Source organism: Periplaneta americana, chromosome 4 (assembly GCF_040183065.1).
Source record: "Periplaneta americana isolate PAMFEO1 chromosome 4, P.americana_PAMFEO1_priV1, whole genome shotgun sequence".
NCBI classification, from domain to species: Eukaryota; Metazoa; Arthropoda; class Insecta; order Blattodea; family Blattidae; genus Periplaneta; species Periplaneta americana.
In genome coordinates this window covers 200,785,180-200,807,602 of record NC_091120.1, presented here as the reverse complement: position 1 = coordinate 200,807,602, position 22,423 = coordinate 200,785,180, and the positions used below count along the sequence as shown (strand labels likewise).

General features: G+C 38.5%; 1 protein-coding gene across 6 annotated transcripts in view; it reads left to right on the top strand.

Moving 5' to 3' along the window:
- The window catches only part of BRWD3 (bromodomain and WD repeat-containing protein), a 79,016-nt gene that overhangs the window by 16,595 nt on the left and 39,998 nt on the right, over positions 1 to 22,423 (top strand). For 5 of the 6 annotated variants that reach the window (XR_011331903.1, XM_069824632.1, XM_069824630.1 and 2 more), the window contains exons 9-15: positions 4,735 to 4,889; positions 5,522 to 5,638; positions 9,079 to 9,279; positions 12,633 to 12,760; positions 13,851 to 14,140; positions 15,657 to 15,882; positions 17,671 to 17,838. Coding sequence is in view for 5 of the 6 variants with exons in the window: in XM_069824632.1 (XP_069680733.1) it covers positions 4,735 to 4,889; positions 5,522 to 5,638; positions 9,079 to 9,279; positions 12,633 to 12,760; positions 13,851 to 14,140; positions 15,657 to 15,882; positions 17,671 to 17,838 (1,285 nt within the window). In the remaining variant the exon portion in view is untranslated. The remainder of the gene's footprint in view (positions 1 to 4,734; positions 4,890 to 5,521; positions 5,639 to 9,078; positions 9,280 to 12,632; positions 12,761 to 13,850; positions 14,141 to 15,656; positions 15,883 to 17,670; positions 17,839 to 22,423) is intronic. The other variant, XM_069824633.1, reaches the window with a different exon arrangement.

Here is a 22,423-nt window from a genome sequence, read left to right as displayed (position 1 = left end):
GCCGTGCTCCTATAGGAAGCATTGGCTTATACATTTCCCGGTTCTTTAAATATATATCATGTCGTAGCTCCTATAATACGTAATCAATCGTGCTGTAATTTTTTGGATTGATAGCTCAATGTCTAAGGAAAACATAGGAAAAAAATCGAACTGAAAATATTTTTTGGAAAGTGAGAAAAAAAATATTAATTTCGATGGAGATTGATGTGTTCAGAATAGACATTTGCAACTTCACCTTTGTAGGCTGAAAACTTTTTTGTTTTTCACGTTAGATGGGGGGTCAAAGCGAGAGAAATGTTGAGAAAGGATGGAAATTACTTTTAAAGGTGATGGCCACTCAAAATGTTTACCGGTTCTCGAATAACGGCGAGTTAACCTGTTAGCGCAGGACTCATGACTCAAACGTTTGTTCCGTAAAATTTGTACGGAACCCTTCAACGCATGAAAACTCGTTATTGTACGGATAGTATTAATTGGTATTTTAATAAAGGTAGTTGAAAATGAGGCTATATAGTCCAAGATGGTTTACACTTTATAGTAATTAGGCTATCTTTTATAGCAACCAAATAAAATAATTGTTTGTAACACAATGATATGAAACATGAAAATATTAAAAGCTGGTTCACAATAAACCGAGAATGGAAACGGCAACGAGAACTAGAACGGAAATATTTTTAAAATAAATGTATTTAAAGGTAAGCATTCACAATTAACTATTCTGAATGCTCACATTTAAATACTGTACATTTATTTTAATATTATTTCCGTTCTCGTTTCCGTTCCCGGTTTATTGTGAACCAGCCTATACTATAGAAAACTACACTTTCTATTGGTGTGCACGTTATAAATTATTGTTACAGAACAATGATTATTGTATTCTAGCCATGTTACAATATAAAATTATATAGGCCTATATGATTTACAATAATTATCCTATGTTATAGGAACGAGAATAACAAATTAAGAATTAATCAGATTTCTAATTCTTGTACCTAATGATAACTTACAAGACAGTAATAAATAATAACCATCATAATAATCCTGATAATCATAATCTTAATCATCCTAATGATTACGATAATGATGATGATAACAGTAATACTAATAATAATAATAATGATATAATGATGATACTAATAATAATAATAATAATAATAATAATAATAATAATAATCGCTGTAGAGTAACGGTTGGCACACCTGACTGTGGAACGCTCGGCTTCCGGTTCGAATCTTGGTTGGGACAAGTTAAGACTGGTTCACAATAAACCGAGAATGGAAACGACAACGATAACGGAAATATTGTTAAAATAAATACATTTAAATGTGAGCATTCACAATTAACTTTCACGTTCCCGTTTCCGGGCTCCGGCAATCTTCTCGTTAATTGTGAATGTTCACATTTAAATACATTTATTTTAACACTAGTTGTACCCGTGCGTACCGCTGCACTTATTAGAAATAAATATAAAGTAATTACATAATTAAAATAGAACATTGGGTCCAGGGAACATTCGTGTTTGATAGAAGAATAAATCGTTTAATATGTTACTTAATTTAAATTGTATTTAAATAATTAAAATGCTATCATTTTGGTCCAGAGACCACTCATTTGGTGCAAATAAAACTCGTTTAACAGTTTTCTAAATTAGTCTTGAATGCATCCTTTAATAAATCACTCCAAATTAATAGAGTTGATTGTGTAAAAATGTAAGAATTCACGATCTCCTATGCACTACTGCCATAGAACGAATAAATTTGTTTTTCTTCCTACTAAAAAATTTAATAGTTTGCACATAGCAGTTACGGAACAACGACGCTATAATCTGAGGCGGCGGTGAAAATGTATTGTATTGTTATTTTAAAACTCTTTTATATCCTTCCTTAAATATCAGACCTATCAAAATTTTGCCTGGAATAAAACTTATCGACAATCATTTTTGAAGAACCTTCTGTTATGTAACATTTTTCACAAAAATCAATAATAAGCGAGATATTTCGGTTTATTTAATTCAGGCCCCCCTTACAACCGCCCTTTTAAATAAAGTATTTTGAATGCTACATAGCCTAAAATCTAAGTTACAACGAACTTAATTTATATTCCAATTTTCACTGAAATCCGTTCAGCCATTATCGCCTGAAAAGGTAACAAACATCCAGACAGACAGACAGACTTAAATATCAGTCCTATCAAAATTTTGCCTGGAATAAAACTTATCGGAAATCGTTTTTAAAGAAATTTTTGTTATGTAACATTTTTCACAAAAATCAATAATAAGCGAGATATTTCGGTTTATTTAATTCAGGCCCCCTTATAACCCCCCCCCCCCTTTTAAATAAAGTATTTTGAATGCCATATAGCCTAAAATCTAAGTTACAACGAACTTAATTTATGTTCCAATTTTCATCGAAATCCGTTCAGCCATTATCGCGTGAAAAGGTAACAAACATCCAGACAGACAGACAGACATACAAACAAAAATTTCAAAAAAGCGATTTTCGGTTTCAGGATGATTAATTAATTATATATGTTAACACCAATTATTTTTGGAAAAGCGAAAATTACCAGAAAAATTTCGCTTACAGATTTATTATTAGTATAGATTATTTCTCGTTGTCGTTTCCGTTCCCGGTTTATTGTGAACCAGCCTTTAGCTGGCTGAGGTTTCTCGCCTCAACCCATTGAGAGCAAATGCTGGGTAACTTTCGGCGCTGGACCCTGGACTCATTTCGCTGGCATTATCATCTCATTCAGACGCTAGATAGCTATAGCAGTTGATAAAGCGTCGTAAAGTAACTAAATTAATAATAATAATAATAATAATAATAATAATAACCCTCTTTTATTCTCTGTTGTTATGATAAAGCAAATATAAATGACACTCAGGAGGAAACGCAGAATAAATATGAGGGGAAATGCCTGTTATTATTCGGTTGAGAAGCTTTTGTCACCCAGCCTGCTCTCAAAAAACTTGAAAGTTAGAATTTATAAAACAGTTACATTACCGGTTGTTCTGTATGGTTGTGAAATTTGGACTCTCACTTTGAGGAACAGAGGTTAAGGGTATTCGAGAATAAGATTCTTAGGAAGATATTTGGGGTTAAGAGGGATGGAGAATGGAGGAAGTTGCACAACGCAGAACTGCACGCATTGTACTATCACCTGACATAATTAGGAATATTAAATTCAGAGGTTTGAAATGGGCAGAACATCTAGCATGTATGGGCGAATCCAGAAATGGATATAGAGTGTTAGTTGGATGGCCGGAGGGAAAGGACGTTTGGAGAGGCAGAGATGTAGATGGGAAGATAATATAAAAATGGATATGATGGTAGAGACTGAATTAATCTTGCTCAGGATAGAGACCGATGGCGGGCTTATGTGAGAGCGGCAATGAACCTCCGGGTTCCTTAAAATGCATTTGTAAGTAATTATGATCAATTTGTGAAAGGATCTACTCTGTTTCGTAATTCTGTCCTTCCTCTTGCAAAAGTGTTTCCATTTCACATGCAGCATTTTATCAGTTGGGAAACAAAAATATCTTTTGTCAGAGTCTTTGGTCCTTTATAATAACATAAATAAGTATTAATTATTTTATTTCGTCCTTACACAGCACAATAATTACCCATGCTGATGAAGATGCCGTTGCATAAAAACGAAACATCCAGATGTGAACGCGCAATATAATAATACAGTCGTGTGTTATCCATTACTATAGCGTATACAAAACACTATCGAATGATTAAATATGCAATGTCAACGAAATGCTGATAGCGAGAAAGTATATCATAGCTCCAACCATAACTTGTTATTGTTTTAGACTAGCTTAGGATTAGGTAACAACTGAAAGTGCTGCATTATTTTGCTTCTCCAGAAAGGCAATAAGTAGTTCATTAAAATAGTGTGCCTTCTGTAAGAATGTCGACAATCATAATGTGCTGTATTATTGCATACCACACTGCTGTGCCTTCTTAAATTACTTCATGAACATTAATATTTTTCAGAAAGAGTCACGAATTTCAGTGATGAGCGGCAATTAAGCCGGCAGTCAGTGTACGCATTTCGTAACGATAAGTCGGCCGTGCGATAACAGGCCGGGACCCGGTATTCCTCGTTCCCGAGAGTGCCAATCTCGAGAATACGATTCTCGGAACTGGCGTTATCGGCCAGCCAGTCTCGCCTACGAGACGAGCGGGAGTAAGAGGCTGTTTGCCCGACTCTAGTCTTTAGTCCCTTTGATGATGCTATAATGAAATTCAATTGTAATTTCCTTCATCGTATTGCAAATTATATTATTCGCATTTTCTTTTTCTTGAAATAATCAAAAAATTTATTACGGATCCAAATTAGAATGAACTTTTGTTTCATGGATTACACAAAAAAAAGTATTCTGTACATTTCCAAAGAAAAAATTGTCATATGTAGTAAATTTACTGCACGGAAAGGTTTCCTTTTCTCATGAATAAAGATGAATAAAGGAAACATTTGTGATCAAAATCATTTATTGTGTTCTAAAATCTTAATACAGATCCTTGAGGCTCCTGGTAGAGAAAAATGGAACTTGCAGATTAAAAATTTCACTAATTTCCGACCTTGTAGTGATAACTGTTGACCACTGCCATACATGTACAGGGTACACAAATTGAAAACTTATATTGTCAAATGGTTTTCAAGCTTCTGTTAACTGAATAGCGTTCACTAGGATATCTCATTAGTTTGTGTCTGTGTTGGCAGGTGGCAGTGTTGACAGGCCACACCGGCATGATCACAGCTGTTCATTTCTGCCCATTGGCTCGAGGCAGTGTACGTTATCTGGTGTCCACAAGCTCAGACGGGTCTGTTTCATTCTGGAGCTACAACCGCCTTGGTCCTGGGAAGCACACATTCCTGTGAGTTGGAAATGTGACGTATTGCTTAGAAATGCAGTGTAAATTGGTGACTTGGTGATATTTTATTTCATTTATTTAAATGTACTAGCCAACACCTATTATTCAATAGGTAAGATTCAAGGACAGCCATATAAGCTATAATTTCGCAACAATCTACAAAAGGGGCTAAAATTCGAGTTTCTAAGAAATTATCCGTTTTCTAACAAAGGAAATGAAACAGCAGTCTTTTTGGCTAAAAAAGACAATGAAATTTTACAACCATCTGATAACATAAACGGAGATATGTCAGCTCTTTACCTGTTGGGATGCTCGAAGGAGAATGGTTTAAATATCAGCCTTCTGGCATTGGAAAAGAAGAAGTTAAAATTCGTTTTGTTATAATAATTTTTCTATTTTTGTACAAAACATATGTATAAGAAAGTAGTTTTAAGAATACCATAAAAAAATTCTCAAGAGTGCCAAAGATAAAAAATCCAGGTGACTTTACTATAGCATCGTTGCTTTTTCATTACTGTGAATACGTAATAGTGAAAAACACTGTAAGACTGTGTCCATATATTTGAAGTGAATAAGTACAGTAATCAAATCTTAGGATAGACAGGAAAACTAACAAGCTAGTTCTTCTATCACAGCTCGAAGCCGATCCAGTACAATGAGCGCATGCGGCCAGGCCAGGCCCAGATGATTTGTGCATCATTCAGCCCTGGAGGGATGTTCCTTGCAGCTGGCAGTGCTGATCACCATGTGAGGTATGCTTGCTTTAAGAGATCGTGCTTCCTATATTGTTCTGAATATGAGTTGCAACTCTAATTTTATATTGTATTTCACAATGCAAGCAGTTGGTATGATGATCATTGATCACGTATAGTTAGGAAGTATGCAGGTTATTTCTTGTCCGAAAATTCAGAAGAGATTTGGAAACCGCTTTGTTTTCCATCATATGGAATTTTGTCTTTGTAGAATTTTGAGAACTCCCTCTATTTGACGTTAAAGTGGCGAAAGTTCGGGCACTTAAATTCATTTCGTTTTATTATAACTTACCATATTTACCCGCGTAATAGACGCACTTCTTTTTTTCGATTTTTATAACAAAAAAACTAGGGTGCGTCCTTTATGCAAAAAAAATTTTAGTGAAAAAAAAAACACTTATTAAAGGTGCGCCAGATTGAATGCTGATATAATCGATAGAATACATAATGATATATAGGCCGCGGAATACATAATGATATATAGGCCGCGACTAATTTATATATCGATTGCGTCATACTTAAAGGTACGGTCACACATTGGTACTTTTGCAGCGCTGTAGTACAAAAAACTGCACAACTCTTGTACTGCGACGTGTGAACAACGGTGCAACCCGTAAAGTAGCGGCTGCCGAACCTGCTGCCCGCTACTTTTCCATGCTGCGCGCAGCTTAGAAGTAGCGACGTGTGAACAGGGTTCTCAGGGTTGCAGCCGCAGCATTTTTGATATCGGTTTTGTTGAAACTTTTGCTGCGGTTGCGATCAGTGTTACCACCCAAATGTGTCAATGATACTTTTATTGTTTGGATATATTTTAATGTTAAATGTGATGAAAATAAATTATTTGTAACAGTTATTAAATGCACAACACAGTCTGAGCATAATTGCTGACGATATAATTCATTTTTTTTTATTTTCCGTAGCGTAGTTTCAAACAGGAGGGTTGCCAACATTGATTACGTGAATATGCTGTTGGTTATCATTTAAGTATATAGGTGTTTTTAAAAGCTTTATAGTAAAAATAATGCCAATTTCTGAATACTAGTTAGGACAGAAAAGCAAATAATAGATAAGTAAGCTTTCGCATGAGTTTCTTAATAATGTGAACATAACCACAAAATGTATATTGAGAAGTCAACACGGAGATGGAAACCTGCAGCATGACTGCGGCTGCAAAAGTAGCGCCTTGTGTGTGAACAGACTCACAACCTCCAGTTGCAACTTTTGCAGCACTCGAGTTGCGCAGCACGAAAAGTAGCGTGCATCGCGCTACTTTTGGCTTACGTGTGAACACGACACGCAACTTTTTCAGCTGCAGTACAAAAGTTGCGCAGCAAAAATAGCGATGTGTGACCATACCTTAAGATGATCGATAGTTAGTAGCAGTTGTATAAACAGATAATAACTTGTAACAATGAATACAGCGACAATAAGACAAGACACTTTATTGCTATTATTAACACCAGCCTTACCTCATTCACTGTCAGGTTCAGCATCACTGCTATTATTTGTCACGGATTCACATTCCTCCTCATTCGGGATACTTCCCACACTTTGGACCACGAAATGGTTTTCTTGATATATTAGGGATTTTTAATAGAGATTCCTTTTGTTTCCGCCACTTACGCACATTGCACTCCGAAGACAAAAAATGGATTACACTACTTTCCAACCCAGATATAATCCCCCAGAGACTAAGGAAAACAGCAGTTGCAGCCTTCAGACTATTGACAAATCATGACTGTCTAGCAAGTCATCTCTACAAAATAGGTATCTCAGCTTCACCCATATGTGTCCTGTGTAACAATCCAGCAGAAATGAATGAAGACCTGTGAAGCATTAAGATCAGAAGAAACTACAGTTCAAAAGTATTGGAAAGCACGACTGCTAATGGCTTCATTGCCAAATGCAAGGCACTAGACAGCAACAATAACATATTTCGGTTGGTTCTTATCCATTGTGGAAACACAATTTTATCAACACAATTGATTACTGCACATGTCCTAAGAATACTGCATTATTAATTGGAGAATACCTTTGTGCGCATAAAAAAGAGCCAATCACGATTGCAGTGGTACCATGTATTGTTTAAAAACTTCAATTTAAACATAAGCAGTGCATCCAATCTTACGACTTTCGATGTTATTAAAAAAATCTTTGTGTAAAATGAGATGTGTCTATTACACGGGCATTTTTTTTTAAATTTTAACAGGAATTGGATGTGTCTATTATGTAGGGGCATCCATTACGTGGGTAAATAGGGTATTTCCTAATGGATACCAGCACATTTTTTTTGTATGAAAATGAGATTGCTGATACAATGGGGGAGGCAGGGAAGTAGTAAACTCCAATAACAAGAGACGAAAATACCTTAAACATCACTGAAATATGTGTGATAATTAAAATTTTGAGATAGGCTTCATAATTAAAACCTATAGATGTGCTATAAATTCGAAACTACATAATCTAAATTTAATTTCTAATTATTTTGGTGTGGGTATACAGTAGCATTGCAGTTACAGCATTGTGTCGCGGATTCGATTCCCAATGGTATCAGGTATTTTCTTCACTTATCTAATCCTTTCGGTTCACCATGGCCATCTAGGGTTCATGTAGGCTGTAACAGAAATGTGTACCAGGGGTATTTCCTTGGGAGTAAAAGCAACAAGCATATAGAACAGACGTCCCTACTGCTACTGATGCTGATTGTCTGTAAGCATGGAAGTCTTAACCTTTTGCTTTTCTGTAGACCTCTATGGCATGTAATAATTATAATTTATTTTTTCTTTTTCTTTATTAATTATTGTTAGATCTAGTATTTTTTTTCTTTTTTTTTTTTTAATTTCTGTAGGTTATTTTACGATGTTTTATCAACATCTTAGGTTATTTAGCATCTGAATGAGATGAAAGTGATAATGCCGGTGAAATGAGTCTGGGGTCCAGCACCGAAAGTTACCCAGCATTTGCTCATAATGGGTTGAGGGAAAACCCCGGAAAAAACCTCAACCAGGTAACTTGCCCCGACCGGGAATCGAACCCGAGCTACCTGGTTTCGTGGTCAGACGCACTAACCATTACTCCACAGGTGTGGACTACACTAGTATTGTAAAATTCAGACTTGTCACTGAACATGATTGCCTTACTACATTTTTATGTAGTAGATGGGAATTTTAATGACTTTAACTGAATATATGTAATAGGCCTACTTCTGAAACCAACAACTGGTTTGAGTTTTATGACAAAATATTTAGTTATAAGGGACTAAATTCATATGAGTGGTGAGAGCTATAGGTTGTACTTCACTTTCAATTATATCATTTAAAATTGAAATAGCAATTTATTTTAATATGGGACTTTGGGAAAAAAGGGCAAAACATATTCATTACAGTGTGTAAATAGTGTAAGTTATGACGTATGGAGTTACAATAATGGATGTATTTCAGAGTATACCTGATGGTAGGGGACGAGGGCCCTCACCGCATTCTGGAGAAAGAAGCTCATTCAGATCGTGTGGACAGCATCCAGTGGGCCAATCGTGGCCTGCGCTTCATCTCGGGTAGCAAGGATGGCACCGCACAGATCTGGCAATTTGAGCGTCAGTGCTGGAGCTCCAGACAGCTGCTCATGAGCACCAAACTCGCAGGGTGAGCTTCCCTGTCTTCAAGTAAATCTCTTCTTATTTTTTATTAGTGCGACCAGGCACTGGCCCAAAGCACTAAAGTCTTTTATTTTCGCTCTTTTGTACCCCATCCACGAGCATTAAATCCGCTGAAGTCTCAGGAGTAATTCCTAAGTTATTTATGCCAATAGATTTATCGAATTTTATAAACAAAAAGCAGAACACCTTTAATGTTAACTCAGTAGTGGTTTAGGATTACTAATTGTTCAGGTGGTAGAATAAACACAAGATATCTGAAGATCTGGACTGCATCACAGCTTGGCCAAGTGGGGAAAGCTATTACTGCTGTACACTGAAAGTGACTAGAACGTAGGAAAATGTAAAATTATCCACTTGTTTTTCACATATAGAGGTGCTATTATGGGTTATCTGTAATTAATACTGATTTCTACTCATTACGAAATTATGGTCACGAAAAAAATTGTTACGGAAATAACAATGTTATCATGAAAATAAATGATAGCCACCGGCATGACTCAGGCGTTTGCCTGGTGGTTTGAAGTTGTGCTCGGACGCGGGTTCAATCCCCGCTCGGGCTGCTTACCTGGTTGGGTTTTTCCGAGGTTTTCCCCAACCGTAAGGTGAATACCAGGTAATCTATAGCAAATCCTCAGCCTCATCTCGCCAAATACCATCTCACTATCACCAAGCTCAGCGACGCTAAATAACCTCGTAGTTGATACAGCATCGTTAAATAACCAACTAAAAAAATGAAAATAAATGATAATACTGGTATTTAAATTTATTCTGCAGATAGAAAATGAGAGAAAATATGTCAACACTGCTGGCTTATAATTCCATGCACAACATTTTTTGATAACTATGTATGTGAAATCATCACTTACATCTGCTACAATCCCTCTGTTAAACTGGGAAGCAGGTTAATCTGTGGTCTTATGTCTTTTGTATGTGACAACTGTTTTATTATTATTCTTTAATCCTACTCATTCATTCATAGTGTTCTGCCCAAGGGCAGGTCTTTCACTGCAAACTCAGCATTCTCCAGTCTTTGCTGTTTTCTGCCTTCCTCTCTGTCTCCACATATGATCCATATATCTTAATGTCGTCTATCATCTGATATCTTCTTCTGCCCCGAACTCTTCTCCTGTTTACCATTCTTCTCAGCCAGTGACCCAGCCAATTCCTTTTCCTCTTCCTGATCAGTTTCAGCATCATTCTTTCTTCATCCACTTTTTCCAACACAGCTTCGTTTCTTACTCTGTCCATTTGACACGCTCCATCCTTCTCCATATTCACATTTCAAATGCTTCTATTCGTTTCTCTTCACTTTGGCGTAATGTCCATGTTTCTGCCCCATACAATGCTACACTCCACACAAAGCACTTCACTAGTCTTTTCCCTTAGTTGTTTTTCCAGAGGTTTGCAGAAGTTACTCTTTTTTCTATTAAAAGCTTTCTTTGCCATTGCTATTTTTCTTTGTTATCATAAAAAAATAATGGTGTTTAACTGTGGTTGGTAGGTTCGTACAATCAGCTTCTGTGTTGCATAGTTAAAGGTGCGTACACACTTTGCAAACGAACAACGAACGAATGATGAAGCGAAATTTCGTTGTTCGTTCGCTATTTGGAGCAACATACAAATCATCAGCAAATGGTCAGAAAACATTCACGTTCGCTGATTATCTGTAATAATGGCAGACGAAAATATAATTACAACAAGTGCAGCCTTTGTTATTATAGGCAGTTTAACAAAAAGAAAGTTAAAAACCAAAAGGCGATGGTGGCAGATGCCACTCTACAAAAGTCGCAATCAATATAGAGGCACTGACTTGCTTCATGATTTACGTCGAATGGAATCGGGACAGTTTCACAACTTCTGTCGCATTTCAGAAACAGACTTCGAAATATAACTATGCAAAATAGGGCCAAAAATTTCCATAAAAGACAGGCTGACGAGAAGCAATACCTATTCAGGAAAGGCTAGCATTAACACTTCGATATCTTGCTACAGGAGATTCGTATACAAGTTTAATGTATTTATTCAAAGTGTCGAAACAGCTGATTACCAGGATTGTTCCAGAAGTATGTACAGCTATAATTGAGGAACTGGAAGGTTTTATTAAGGTACGACTGCAAGACAGAGGAAAGTTTCAGTATACGGATACATCACTGACAATAATTATCTTAAAATACTAAAAAGAGAAATTTGTCTGTGCTTGTCGAATGCGCATCATGCTTACGAAAAGGCAGTTTTCAGTGCTAATAATTTATTTTGTGTGCACAAGGTTGGAGCTTTGTTTTTTTCTGGACGTCAATTTGTCCAAAAGGAACGACATATGTTTATACGCGAACCAAGTTGACTCGTACACTTCATCACTCTCCATTCCAGATCTTTTTGTGGACTTCTGTCTTTCCCTCCGGAATGATGTCAGTAGGGACTCAGTTCTCTTTTTGACTTCTGCTCCCTACAATAAACAACAAATATGTATCCACTGAAAAAAAAAAAAAAAACAAGCAAAAATAATGTTCAAATTTTGCACGTGTTTGACTCACCTACTTTAAAGCTGAACATCTTTCCAATAGCTTCCCAAACATCATGTTTTCTTACTTTATTGTGGTAAGTAGGATGCTTGGGATTCCATAAAGTTTCCTGCTCCCTATATGCATTAATAAGATTTATAACAGCGTCTTCCGTCCACTCCAGTTTCGACATCCTGTTGGTGAAATTGAACTAAGCGCTGCGTTCTGTTACGAACTACAAGCTAGTGGCAAATCCCATCCACAACGAATACCAACTTCCTTTGATGTACCGACAAGCGACAGATCACTTCCAAAGGCAAACCAAACGATCGGCTTGCCTTTGCTGTGACATACACACGTTCCGATTTCAATCAGCGAATGCATTCGTTTGTCGTTCGTTCGTTGTTCGTTCGTTCGCTAAGTGTGTACGCACCTTAATGTGGTAATACATTTGTTAACAGTCAGAACCTCATTCTGACATAATGACTTCTAGGAGTTATTTGTAATTCATTATTTATTTCTTTATCTATTTATTTGTATTTAAGATTCTTGTAGTGTTTGCAAGTATATTTTTCAATCAGTCGTGGTTGTACAAGTTATACATTGTATTCAGGTGAGTTTGTTACAAATAAGTCTTTCTATAATGACCTGGTCATCTAAAATAGTAAAATATTAAGGTTTATATTCTTGGTAATTCTTATTGATCCAGCAGCAATGCATTGCCATTGATTTATAATTTTATTCATATAAATTATTATAATTTGTTTGTTTTTGGTAGAGGTTCTTCTGTAAGTCTCTGACGAGAATGACAAGTGTTGTCAAAGTTTTCCTGTTGCAGAGCTCTTGACTCTGAGGACGACAACAAGCAGAAGCTCAAAGTATCGATGGTGTCATGGGATTCGAGTGACAAGTGGGTCATCACAGCTGTTAGTGACCACACCCTCAAGGTGTGGAACTCCGAAACTGGTGAGTTTGGATTTTTATTTAATTTCATCTTTTGTGTGTGTGTGTGTGTGTGTGTGTGTGTGTGTGTGTGTGTGTGTGTGTGTGTGTGTGTGTGTGTGTGTGCGTGCGCGCGCGCGTTTTTTTTTTTTTTTTTTTTTTTTTTTTTTTTTTTTTTTTTTTTTTTTTTTGCGCCAAACATTCGAAATGGCACTGGGGTCCACTCAGCCTTTTGTTGAATGGCATATTCATGTCTTTTTCCCGGCCATAAATGGCAGTCACAAACCACATTACTTCATTCTAAACTATTTCCAACTAAAGATTGAAGTAGACGTAAACAAAACTGAAATGTATTACTCCGCAATCGCAAGCTAGCTACCAAAGCAGCCACCAGGGCGCATTATTTTCAGCAAGTGAGCACGCAGGGCAGCCACTGTCTGATATATTGCAGACATTCATTGAACTAACCCATAAAATGCTCACAGAGGGTTAATATTTATTATTTCTCTACTGGGAATAGTGGATTTTCTTTTTCTGTAGATTCGTGATTGAATGTTATTCTTTGAAGAGTGGAGAATTTCTTTAATTCTACAGAAATTTATTTGAGGTTGGCAACACTGAATCTCGCATTGTGTTATACCAGCTGTGCTGATGTGCTCTGTGAAGCTGCAAGTCACCTTGGGAGGGATTTAATGAATATTACGCATGCGCGTTGCCATAATACATGTTACAATGATTTAACACGCAATGTCTGAAACTACTAATATAAACATGTTGTTTAAATCGTAAGAAAGTGTTCTTATAAGCATATTTAATTCACTCGTATTCCATGTATATTTTACATTTTATTATTTTAGAAGGAACTATTTTAATGTGAGGAAGAAGATGACAAGCATGAGTTTGGAGATGTTGTGTGTCCAATAGTCAATCAGGAACCACTATGCCACGTGCATTTATTTATATTTACTTCAATCTTTAGCTGGAAAGAGAGTAGTGCCAAGGTCATAAAGGAATAGAACTCTGCCTTCTTGCCCCCATGCACCTTTATGATGTCTACTGAATGGTTACATAATTACCTTTATTATATTGAGACTGACTGACTGTTACCTTTCAGGAGAACTGGTGCAGGTGTTGCGAGGGCACAAGGATGAGGTGTTCGTGCTGGAAGCCCATCCATTCGACTCAACTGTGTTGCTGAGTGCAGGCCATGATGGGCAGATCTTCATCTGGGACGTACTGGAAGGAACACCAGTGGCCTCTTTCCAGAATCTGATTGAAGGACAAGGCCATGGTGCTGTGTTTGATGCCAAATGGTCTCCAGATGGCACCATGCTTGCTGCTACAGACTCGCATGGGCATATTCTCTTGTATGGGTTTGGTGCTCCAACTGATAGACTACGTCAGGTGAGGATTTCTTCTTATGTTCAGAAGATCAAGTATAAATTTTTGCTGTTGAAACGGAAGTTGGTATTTGATCTAGATCATACATGGGCACAATTTTCGGTTACGTGAGGCACTCGATTTGAAATAGTTTGTTTACTAGGAGAGGACACTGCAGAGTAGGATGGGAAATATAAACTGCTGTGACCTGCGTCACCTTATCGTAATCGCTAAGGCGGTCAGTGGCGAATTATTAGGAAAGCGCTTGGTTAATGTGAGAGACTCGAGAACTTTTATTCAATTTGGCAAATTAATTTGGCAGCTTTAATCATAAACTTCTTTACTATTTCTCCATCATTGAATTGATTTAAATTACAGGCGAGAAATTGCGTAACTAGCCAATAATATTCCATCACGTTGTCTACGTTTATTTTCTTGAATATTCTGGCGTTTATCAAGATTACTTAATAGATTTGCACGTTCTCGACTTAAAATAATTTCAGAAAATCATATTTCGTTTTCTACGCACATTTGATATTTTTTTTATAAATTTCTTTTGGAAATAATACGTACAAACAACATTTAATTCCTCGTACCTTTTAATGCAGCGTGTTTAAGGTATAATGTCGTATTTAGTATACTATGCAAATGTTAAGATCATAAATTTTCTTCGGAATAGTATGAAAAATAACATTTAATTTGTCTTACCTTCTAACTCAGCATGTTCTTTATGACTTGTAATGTCGTTGTATATTAAATGTATTAATGCCTAATAGAATTTTCGAGCATAACATACATCATATGTTCTCCCCTTCTAAACAGCAAATATCTTTTCCTCCCATTTCTCATGAAATAATCGTTTTCTAACGCGTACACACTGCTTTGATAATGCCATTATGCCACCATTGATATTGCTTATGAAACTGATATAGAACCTGCCCACGCCTAGGAGCTATGTGAGGGAGGAACGGGGACTGTGAAGATGATGTCACTCAGAGCAATAAGCTCTGTGAAGGTCAGTGAGGCACAATGCCCATCTATGATCTAGATGGTCAGAAATCCCCAAAACTTCTTCCTCTTCTCGTTTAACCATTGACTTTGTCATTTACAGTTGCTTAATTTCTGTGTGTGTGTGCATGCACTCAATTTGTTTGTCAGAAGTTAAGAGGAACTTTAATTATGTATTTATGAGCTGTAGTTACAGTTGATGCTTTTTTTTTCTTTCCAATAGCGTGCACTTGACTATTGTCATTCACCCAAGTAACTCCATCTAGTGCACCGTACTTGTAGTTCTTCTTTAGCCACCATTAGACGTTGCCCTTGGTGCACCATGGGAAACAAACAGCATAGCACTGTATGATGATGGTGATTAAAGGATCAATGGGGAAATGCTGGTGGTGGAAATGGGAGTATCCTGCAAAAGTTTACCACGAAGCAATGTCTTTGTCCATCACAAATTCCACATGGACCTGTTGGGTTCGAACCAAGATTACCAGTGAGAAAAGTCGATGCTTTAGCTGTTACTGTCTGATTGTTGCAGCTGCCCAGTGAGTTGTTCTTCCATACGGATTACCGACCCCTCATCAGGGATTCTAGTCATCATGTGTTGGATGAACAGACGCAGACTGCGCCCCACTTGATGCCTCCGCCCTTCCTGGTGGACATTGATGGCAATCCATATCCTCCCCAATTGCAGCGGCTAGTGCCGGGTCGGGAGACTTGCAGGGGGGAGCAGCTGGTGCCTAACATTGCAGTGGGTGCTGGTGGTGAGTGTTTAGATATGATTAGACTGACTTATGTGAAGTTCAGATATAAACTTTGCTCTTTCATCTTACGTCTGATCAGGGCGATATTAGTAATAATATCCTGAACAGACGTCTACATGTAATGGGACTCATAAGAGATTCTGGATCTGGGAAATGTGGTCAGGAAAATGAAACATTGATTTATATTGTGTGCTATGTTATGCCCTAGAAATATTAAGACGAGTACTGGGCTTGCGTAAACTGGATTCAGAAGATAATAAATCTTTAAATGTAGCGAAATCCATTTAAAGTCTGCATGAGAAGAGACTTTTTGGGCTTGTAACCCATTTGCTACCTGTTCTGTGGCAACATTCCAAATAATTAAGGAACTTCATTAGTGGCTATGATTGAACTCGTCAGTAATTAATATTTTGATCAGAAATGACTCACAGTGTCACAATTTTCAAGTCACTTTGTGCTCTTTTGAAGAGGATTCTTCTAACTTTTTGGATCATATTTTAACTCTGGATCTATTATTACGATCCAGAAACAAAAGAACAACGGAAACAATGAAATGCTGCTTCTCCCTGCTGAAACACATTTAATTGGCAGGAAAGGTCCTCGGATTGTTTTTTTTTTCCTTCCCCCCCCCTCCCCCCAATTACAAACTACTTGGAACAAGGTGACACCATGTTTTGTTTATTAATAACTAATCTTTAGGAGGAAATTGTGGAGAAACATCGTCGTAAAATTTCCAAAAGTGTGCTGTTCTTGCAAAATGCACACACTCACAACTTCCTGATTGCATTGCAGAAAATTGATGAAGTTGGCCACCCCCTTTATTCGCCAGATTTAGCTCTTTGAACCATAATCTATTTCCAATTTTTTTTTTAAAGAAAAACGAAAGGAAAAAAGTTTCCATCTAAAGAAACAGTAATAACTATTATGAAAGAGTGAGGAGTTAATAGCCGATTATGTTGAATAAATAAGTCACCACTGTGGTCTAGTAGCTAGAGCGCTAGACCTATAATCCTGTGGACCTGAGTTTGATTCCTGGTGTACCCCCCGATTTATAATCTGTGTTGGGCAAGCCTGTAGCCCAGTAACAGAGGTTTTCTCCAGGAGCTCCGGTTCCTCTCTGGCATCCCAACAAATCTTCATCATCTCATTTCCTCATGGGTGTAGCTCAGACCAGCCTCCTATGGTACACACGTGGGAATGACTCTGTCGGTAAATTGGTCTACACAACTGGCTCCATATGAGTGAATGACGAAAAGTCAGGTACCTGCCATTAATTAAAAAATGGTGGAATAAATAAAAATTTGTTTTGATGTACAGTAATTTTTCCATGTTAGGCTAAGAACTTATCAATACTATCTCATATTCATTCTAATTGTGTGTATTTGAGATTTTTAGTTCCAGTTTGACAAGCTTGACAAAATATTTCGTGGCAAATTTGTGAAGATTCTCTGTGCCTAAGTTCACCATTGTTCCTTTTGTGTTTTGATTCAATGTACCTGGCTGTAATGAATATATTATTAACCTATTAAATTCAAAGTCAATTAAAATGAAAATTAAAGTTTCGCAAAAATCAAAAGGAATATTCATTATTAATATTATCTTCCAATTAATTATTAATATTAACTCGAAAACAAACATAACAATATAAGTTAATTATAAAAAATTACTCTTCCATTATCTCACTCACTCTCAGGAGACGTAACAATGACATACAAATTGTGTATGATATTACATGGATAGAACAAAGTCTTGACAAACTCCACTGATGTGTAATGGCTGTGTTTCTAGGCCAACAGGAAGTGATAGAAGGTTTACCGACTCCTGAACCTCGTTCCAACATCGACCAAATGATAGAGGCCTTGGCAAATCGACAGTATCGCAATGAACAGCCTTCTCACGCCAACAATCAGCAGCCAGCACCAGCTTTCATGCGACACATCACTTCACCGCGATCTGGTCAGTATTTCTGTCACTGCCTGAAAGCTGCATGTACCATAGATACGTAACCGCCAAATGAACAGTATCACAATGAACAGCCTTCTCATGTTAACAATCAGCAGCCAGTGCCAGCTATCATGCAACACATCACTTCACCGCGATCTGGTCAGTATTTCTGTCAGTGCCTGAAAACTGCATGTAGCATAGATATGTATCCGCCAAATGAACAGTATCACAATGAACAGCCTTCTCATGTCAGCAATCAGCAGCCAGTGCCAGCTATCATGTGGCACATCACTTCACCGTGATCTAGTCAGTATTTGTCAGTGCCTGAAAACTGCATGTACCATAGATACGTAACCGCCAAATGAACAGTATCACAATGAACAGTGTTCTCATGTTAACAATCAGCAGCCAGTGCCAGCTGTCATGCGACACATCACTTCACCGCGATCTGGTCAGTATTCCTGTCACTGCCTGAAAACTCCATGTAGCATAGATACGTAACCGCCAATTGAACAGTATCACAATGAACAGCCTTCTCATGTCAGCAATCAGCAGCCAGTGCCAGCTATCATGTGGCATATCACTTCACCGTGATCTAGTCAGTATTTGTCAGTGCCTGAAAACTGCATGTAACATAGATACGTATTCGCCAAATGAACAGTATCACAATGAACAGCCTTCTCATGTTAACAATCAGCAGCCAGTGCCAGCTGTTATGCGACACATCACTTCACCGCAATCTGGTCAGTATTTCTGTCAGTGCCTGAAAACTGCATGTAGTATAGATATGTATCCGCCAAATGAACAGTATCACAATGAACAGCCTTCTCATGTTAACAATCAGCAGCCAGTGCCAGCTATCATGTAACACATCACTTCACCTTGATCTGGTCAGTATTTGTCAGTGCCTGAAAGCTGCATGTACCATAGATACGTAACCGCCAAATGAACAGTATCACAATGAACAGCCTTCTCATGTTAACAATCAGCAGCCAGGGCCAGCTGTCATGCGACACATCACTTCACTGCGATCTGGTCAGTATTTCTGTCAATGCCTGAAAACTGCATGTAGCATAGATATATATCCGCCAAATGAACAGTATCACAATGAACAGTCTTCTCATGTTATAGCCCCTTCGCTCTTATTTCCGGCAGCCAATGACGTTGCAGGTCGGCTACATTTAAAAATGTGCGTCTTGTGATTCGCTGATGATGACGTTATGCATTTCCTAAGGCTCGATAAATACTTAATATAATCGCCCGCCATTTTGGTTCTTTCGTTGGCGTTCGCAGGAAGCACACAAGGACGTGATTTGCCGCTCAATTATTTGCTCAATTACAGTGCGTTTGATTTATTTTCATAGGAGTTACGACATGATAATGTTTAACGGTGTGGCAAATAGATTCCTCGTCTGGTAGCTCGGCAACGAAAGAACAAAAATGGCGAACGATACTACCTACCCAGACTTTATAGAGCCTTCACTTCCAAAGACGTAAGCAAAGAGGAGGAGTCACGCCGGGAATAACACCGTCGTGACTATAACAATCAGCAGGCAGTGCCAGCTGTCATGCAACACATCACTTCACTGCGATCTGGTCAGTATTTCTGTCACTGCCTGAAAACTGCATGTACCATAGATACGTAACCGCCAAATGAACAGTATCACAATGAACAGTGTTCTCATGTTAACAATCAGCAGCCAGTGCCAGCTGTCATGCGACACATCACTTCACCGCGATCTGGTCAATATTCCTGTCACTGCCTGAAAACTGCATGTAGCATAGATACGTAACCGCCAAATGAACAGTATCACAATGAACAGTGTTCTCATGTTAACAATCAGCAGCCAGTGCCAGCTGTCATGCAACACATCACTTCACTGCGATCTGGTCAGTATTTCTGTCACTGCCTGGAAACTGCATGTACCATAGATACGTAACCGCCAAATGAACATCACAATGAACAGCCTTCTCATGTTAACAATCAGCAGCCAGTGCCAGCTGTCATGCGACACATCACTTCACCGTGATCTGGTCAGTATTCCTGTCACTGCCTGAAAACTGCATGTGGCATAGATACGTAACCGCCAAATGAACAGTATCACAATGAACAGTGTTCTCATGTCAACAATCAGCAGCCAGTGCCAGCTGTCATGCAACATATCACTTCACCGCGATCTGGTCAGTATTTCTGTCAGTTCCTGAAAACTGCATGTAGCATAGATACATAACCGCCAAATGAACAGTATCACAATGAACAGTGTTCTCATGTTAACAATCAGCCAGTGCCAGCTGTCATGCAACACATCACTTCACTGCGATCTGGTCAGTATTTCTGTCACTGCCTGAAAACTGCATGTACCATAGATACGTAACCGCCAAATGAACAGTATCACAATGAACAGTGTTCTCATGTTAACAATCAGCAGCCACTGCCAGCTGTCATGCGACACATCACTTCACCGCGATCTGGTCAGTATTTGTCACTGCCTGAAAACTGCATGTAGCATAGATACGTAACCGCCAAATGAACAGTATCACAATGAACAGCCTTCTCATGTCAGCAATCAGCAGCCAGTGCCAGCTATCATGTGGCATATCACTTCACCGTGATCTAGTCAGTATTTGTCAGTGCCTGAAAACTGCATGTAACATAGATACGTATTCGCCAAATGAACAGTATCACAATGAACAGCCTTCTCATGTTAACAATCAGCAGCCAGTGCCAGCTGTCATGCGACACATCACTTCACCGCAATCTGGTCAGTATTTCTGTCAGTGCCTGAAAACTGCATGTAGTATAGATATGTATCCGCCAAATGAACAGTATCACAATGAACAGCCTTCTCATGTTAACAATCAGCAGCCAGTGCCAGCTGTCATGCGACACATCACTTCACCGCGATCTGGTCAATATTCCTGTCACTGCCTGAAAACTGCATGTAGCATAGATACGTAACCGCCAAATGAACAGTATCACAATGAACAGCCTTCTCATGTCAGCAATCAGCAGCCAGTGCCAGCTATCATGTGGCACATCACTTCACCGTGATCTAGTCAGTATTTGTCAGTGCCTGAAAACTGCATGTAACATAGATACGTATTCGCCAAATGAACAGTATCACAATGAACAGCCTTCTCATGTTAACAATCAGCGGCCAGTGCCAGCTGTCATGCGACACATCACTTCACCGCAATCTGGTCAGTATTTCTGTCAGTGCCTGAAAACTGCATGTAGTATAGATATGTATCCGCCAAATGAACAGTATCACAATGAACAGCCTTCTCATGTTAACAATCAGCAGCCAGTGCCAGCTATCATGTAACACATCACTTCACCTTGATCTGGTCAGTATTTGTCAGTGCCTGAAAGCTGCATGTACCATAGATATGTATCCGCCAAATGAACAGTATCACAATGAACAGCCTTCTCATGTTAACAATCAGCAGCCAGGGCCAGCTGTCATGCGACACATCACTTCACTGCGATCTGGTCAGTATTTCTGTCAATGCCTGAAAACTGCATGTAGCATAGATATATATCCGCCAAATGAACAGTATCACAATGAACAGTCTTCTCATGTTGTAGTCCCGTCGCTCTTATTTCTGGCAGCCAATGACGTTGCAGGTCGGCTACATTTAAACATGTGCGTCTTGTGATTCGCTGATGATGACGTTATGCATTTCCTAAGGCTCGATAAATACTTAATATAATCGCCCGCCATTTTGGTTCTTTCGTTGGCGTTCGCAGAAAGCACACAAGGACGTTATTTGCCGCTCAATTATTTGCTCAATTACAGTGCGTTTGATTTATTTTCATAGGAGCTACGACATGATAATGTTTAACGGTGTGGCAAATAGATTCCTCGTCTGGTAGCTCGGCAACGAAAGAACAAAAATGGCGAACGATACTACCTACCTAGACTTTATAGAGCCTTCACTTCCAAAGACGTAAGCAAAGAGGAGGAGTCACGCCGGGAATAACACTGTCGTGACTATAACAATCAGCAGCCAGTGCCAACTGTCATGCAACACATCACTTCACTGCGATCTGGTCAGTATTTCTGTCACTGCCTGAAAACTGCATGTACCATAGATACGTAACCACCAAATGAACAGTATCACAATGAACAGCCTTCTCATGTCAGCAATCAGCAGCCAGTGCCAGCTATCATGCAACACATCACTTCACTGCGATCTGGTCAGTATTTCTGTCAGTGCCTGAAAACTGCATGTACCATAGATACGTAACCGCCAAATGAACAGTATCACAATGAACAGCCTTCTCATGTCAGCAATCAGCAGCCAGTGCCAGCTGTCATGCAACACATCACTTCACTGCGATCTGGTCAGTATTTCTGTCAGTGCCTGAAAACTGCATGTAGCATAGATATGTATCCGCCAAATGAACAGTATCACAATGAACAGCCTTCTCATGTCAGCAATCAGCAGCCAGTGCCAGCTATCATGTGGCACATCACTTCACCGTGATCTAGTCAGTATTTGTCAGTGCCTGAAAACTGCATGTAACATAGATATGTATTCGCCAAATGAACAGTATCACAATGAACAGCCTTCTCATGTTAACAATCAGCAG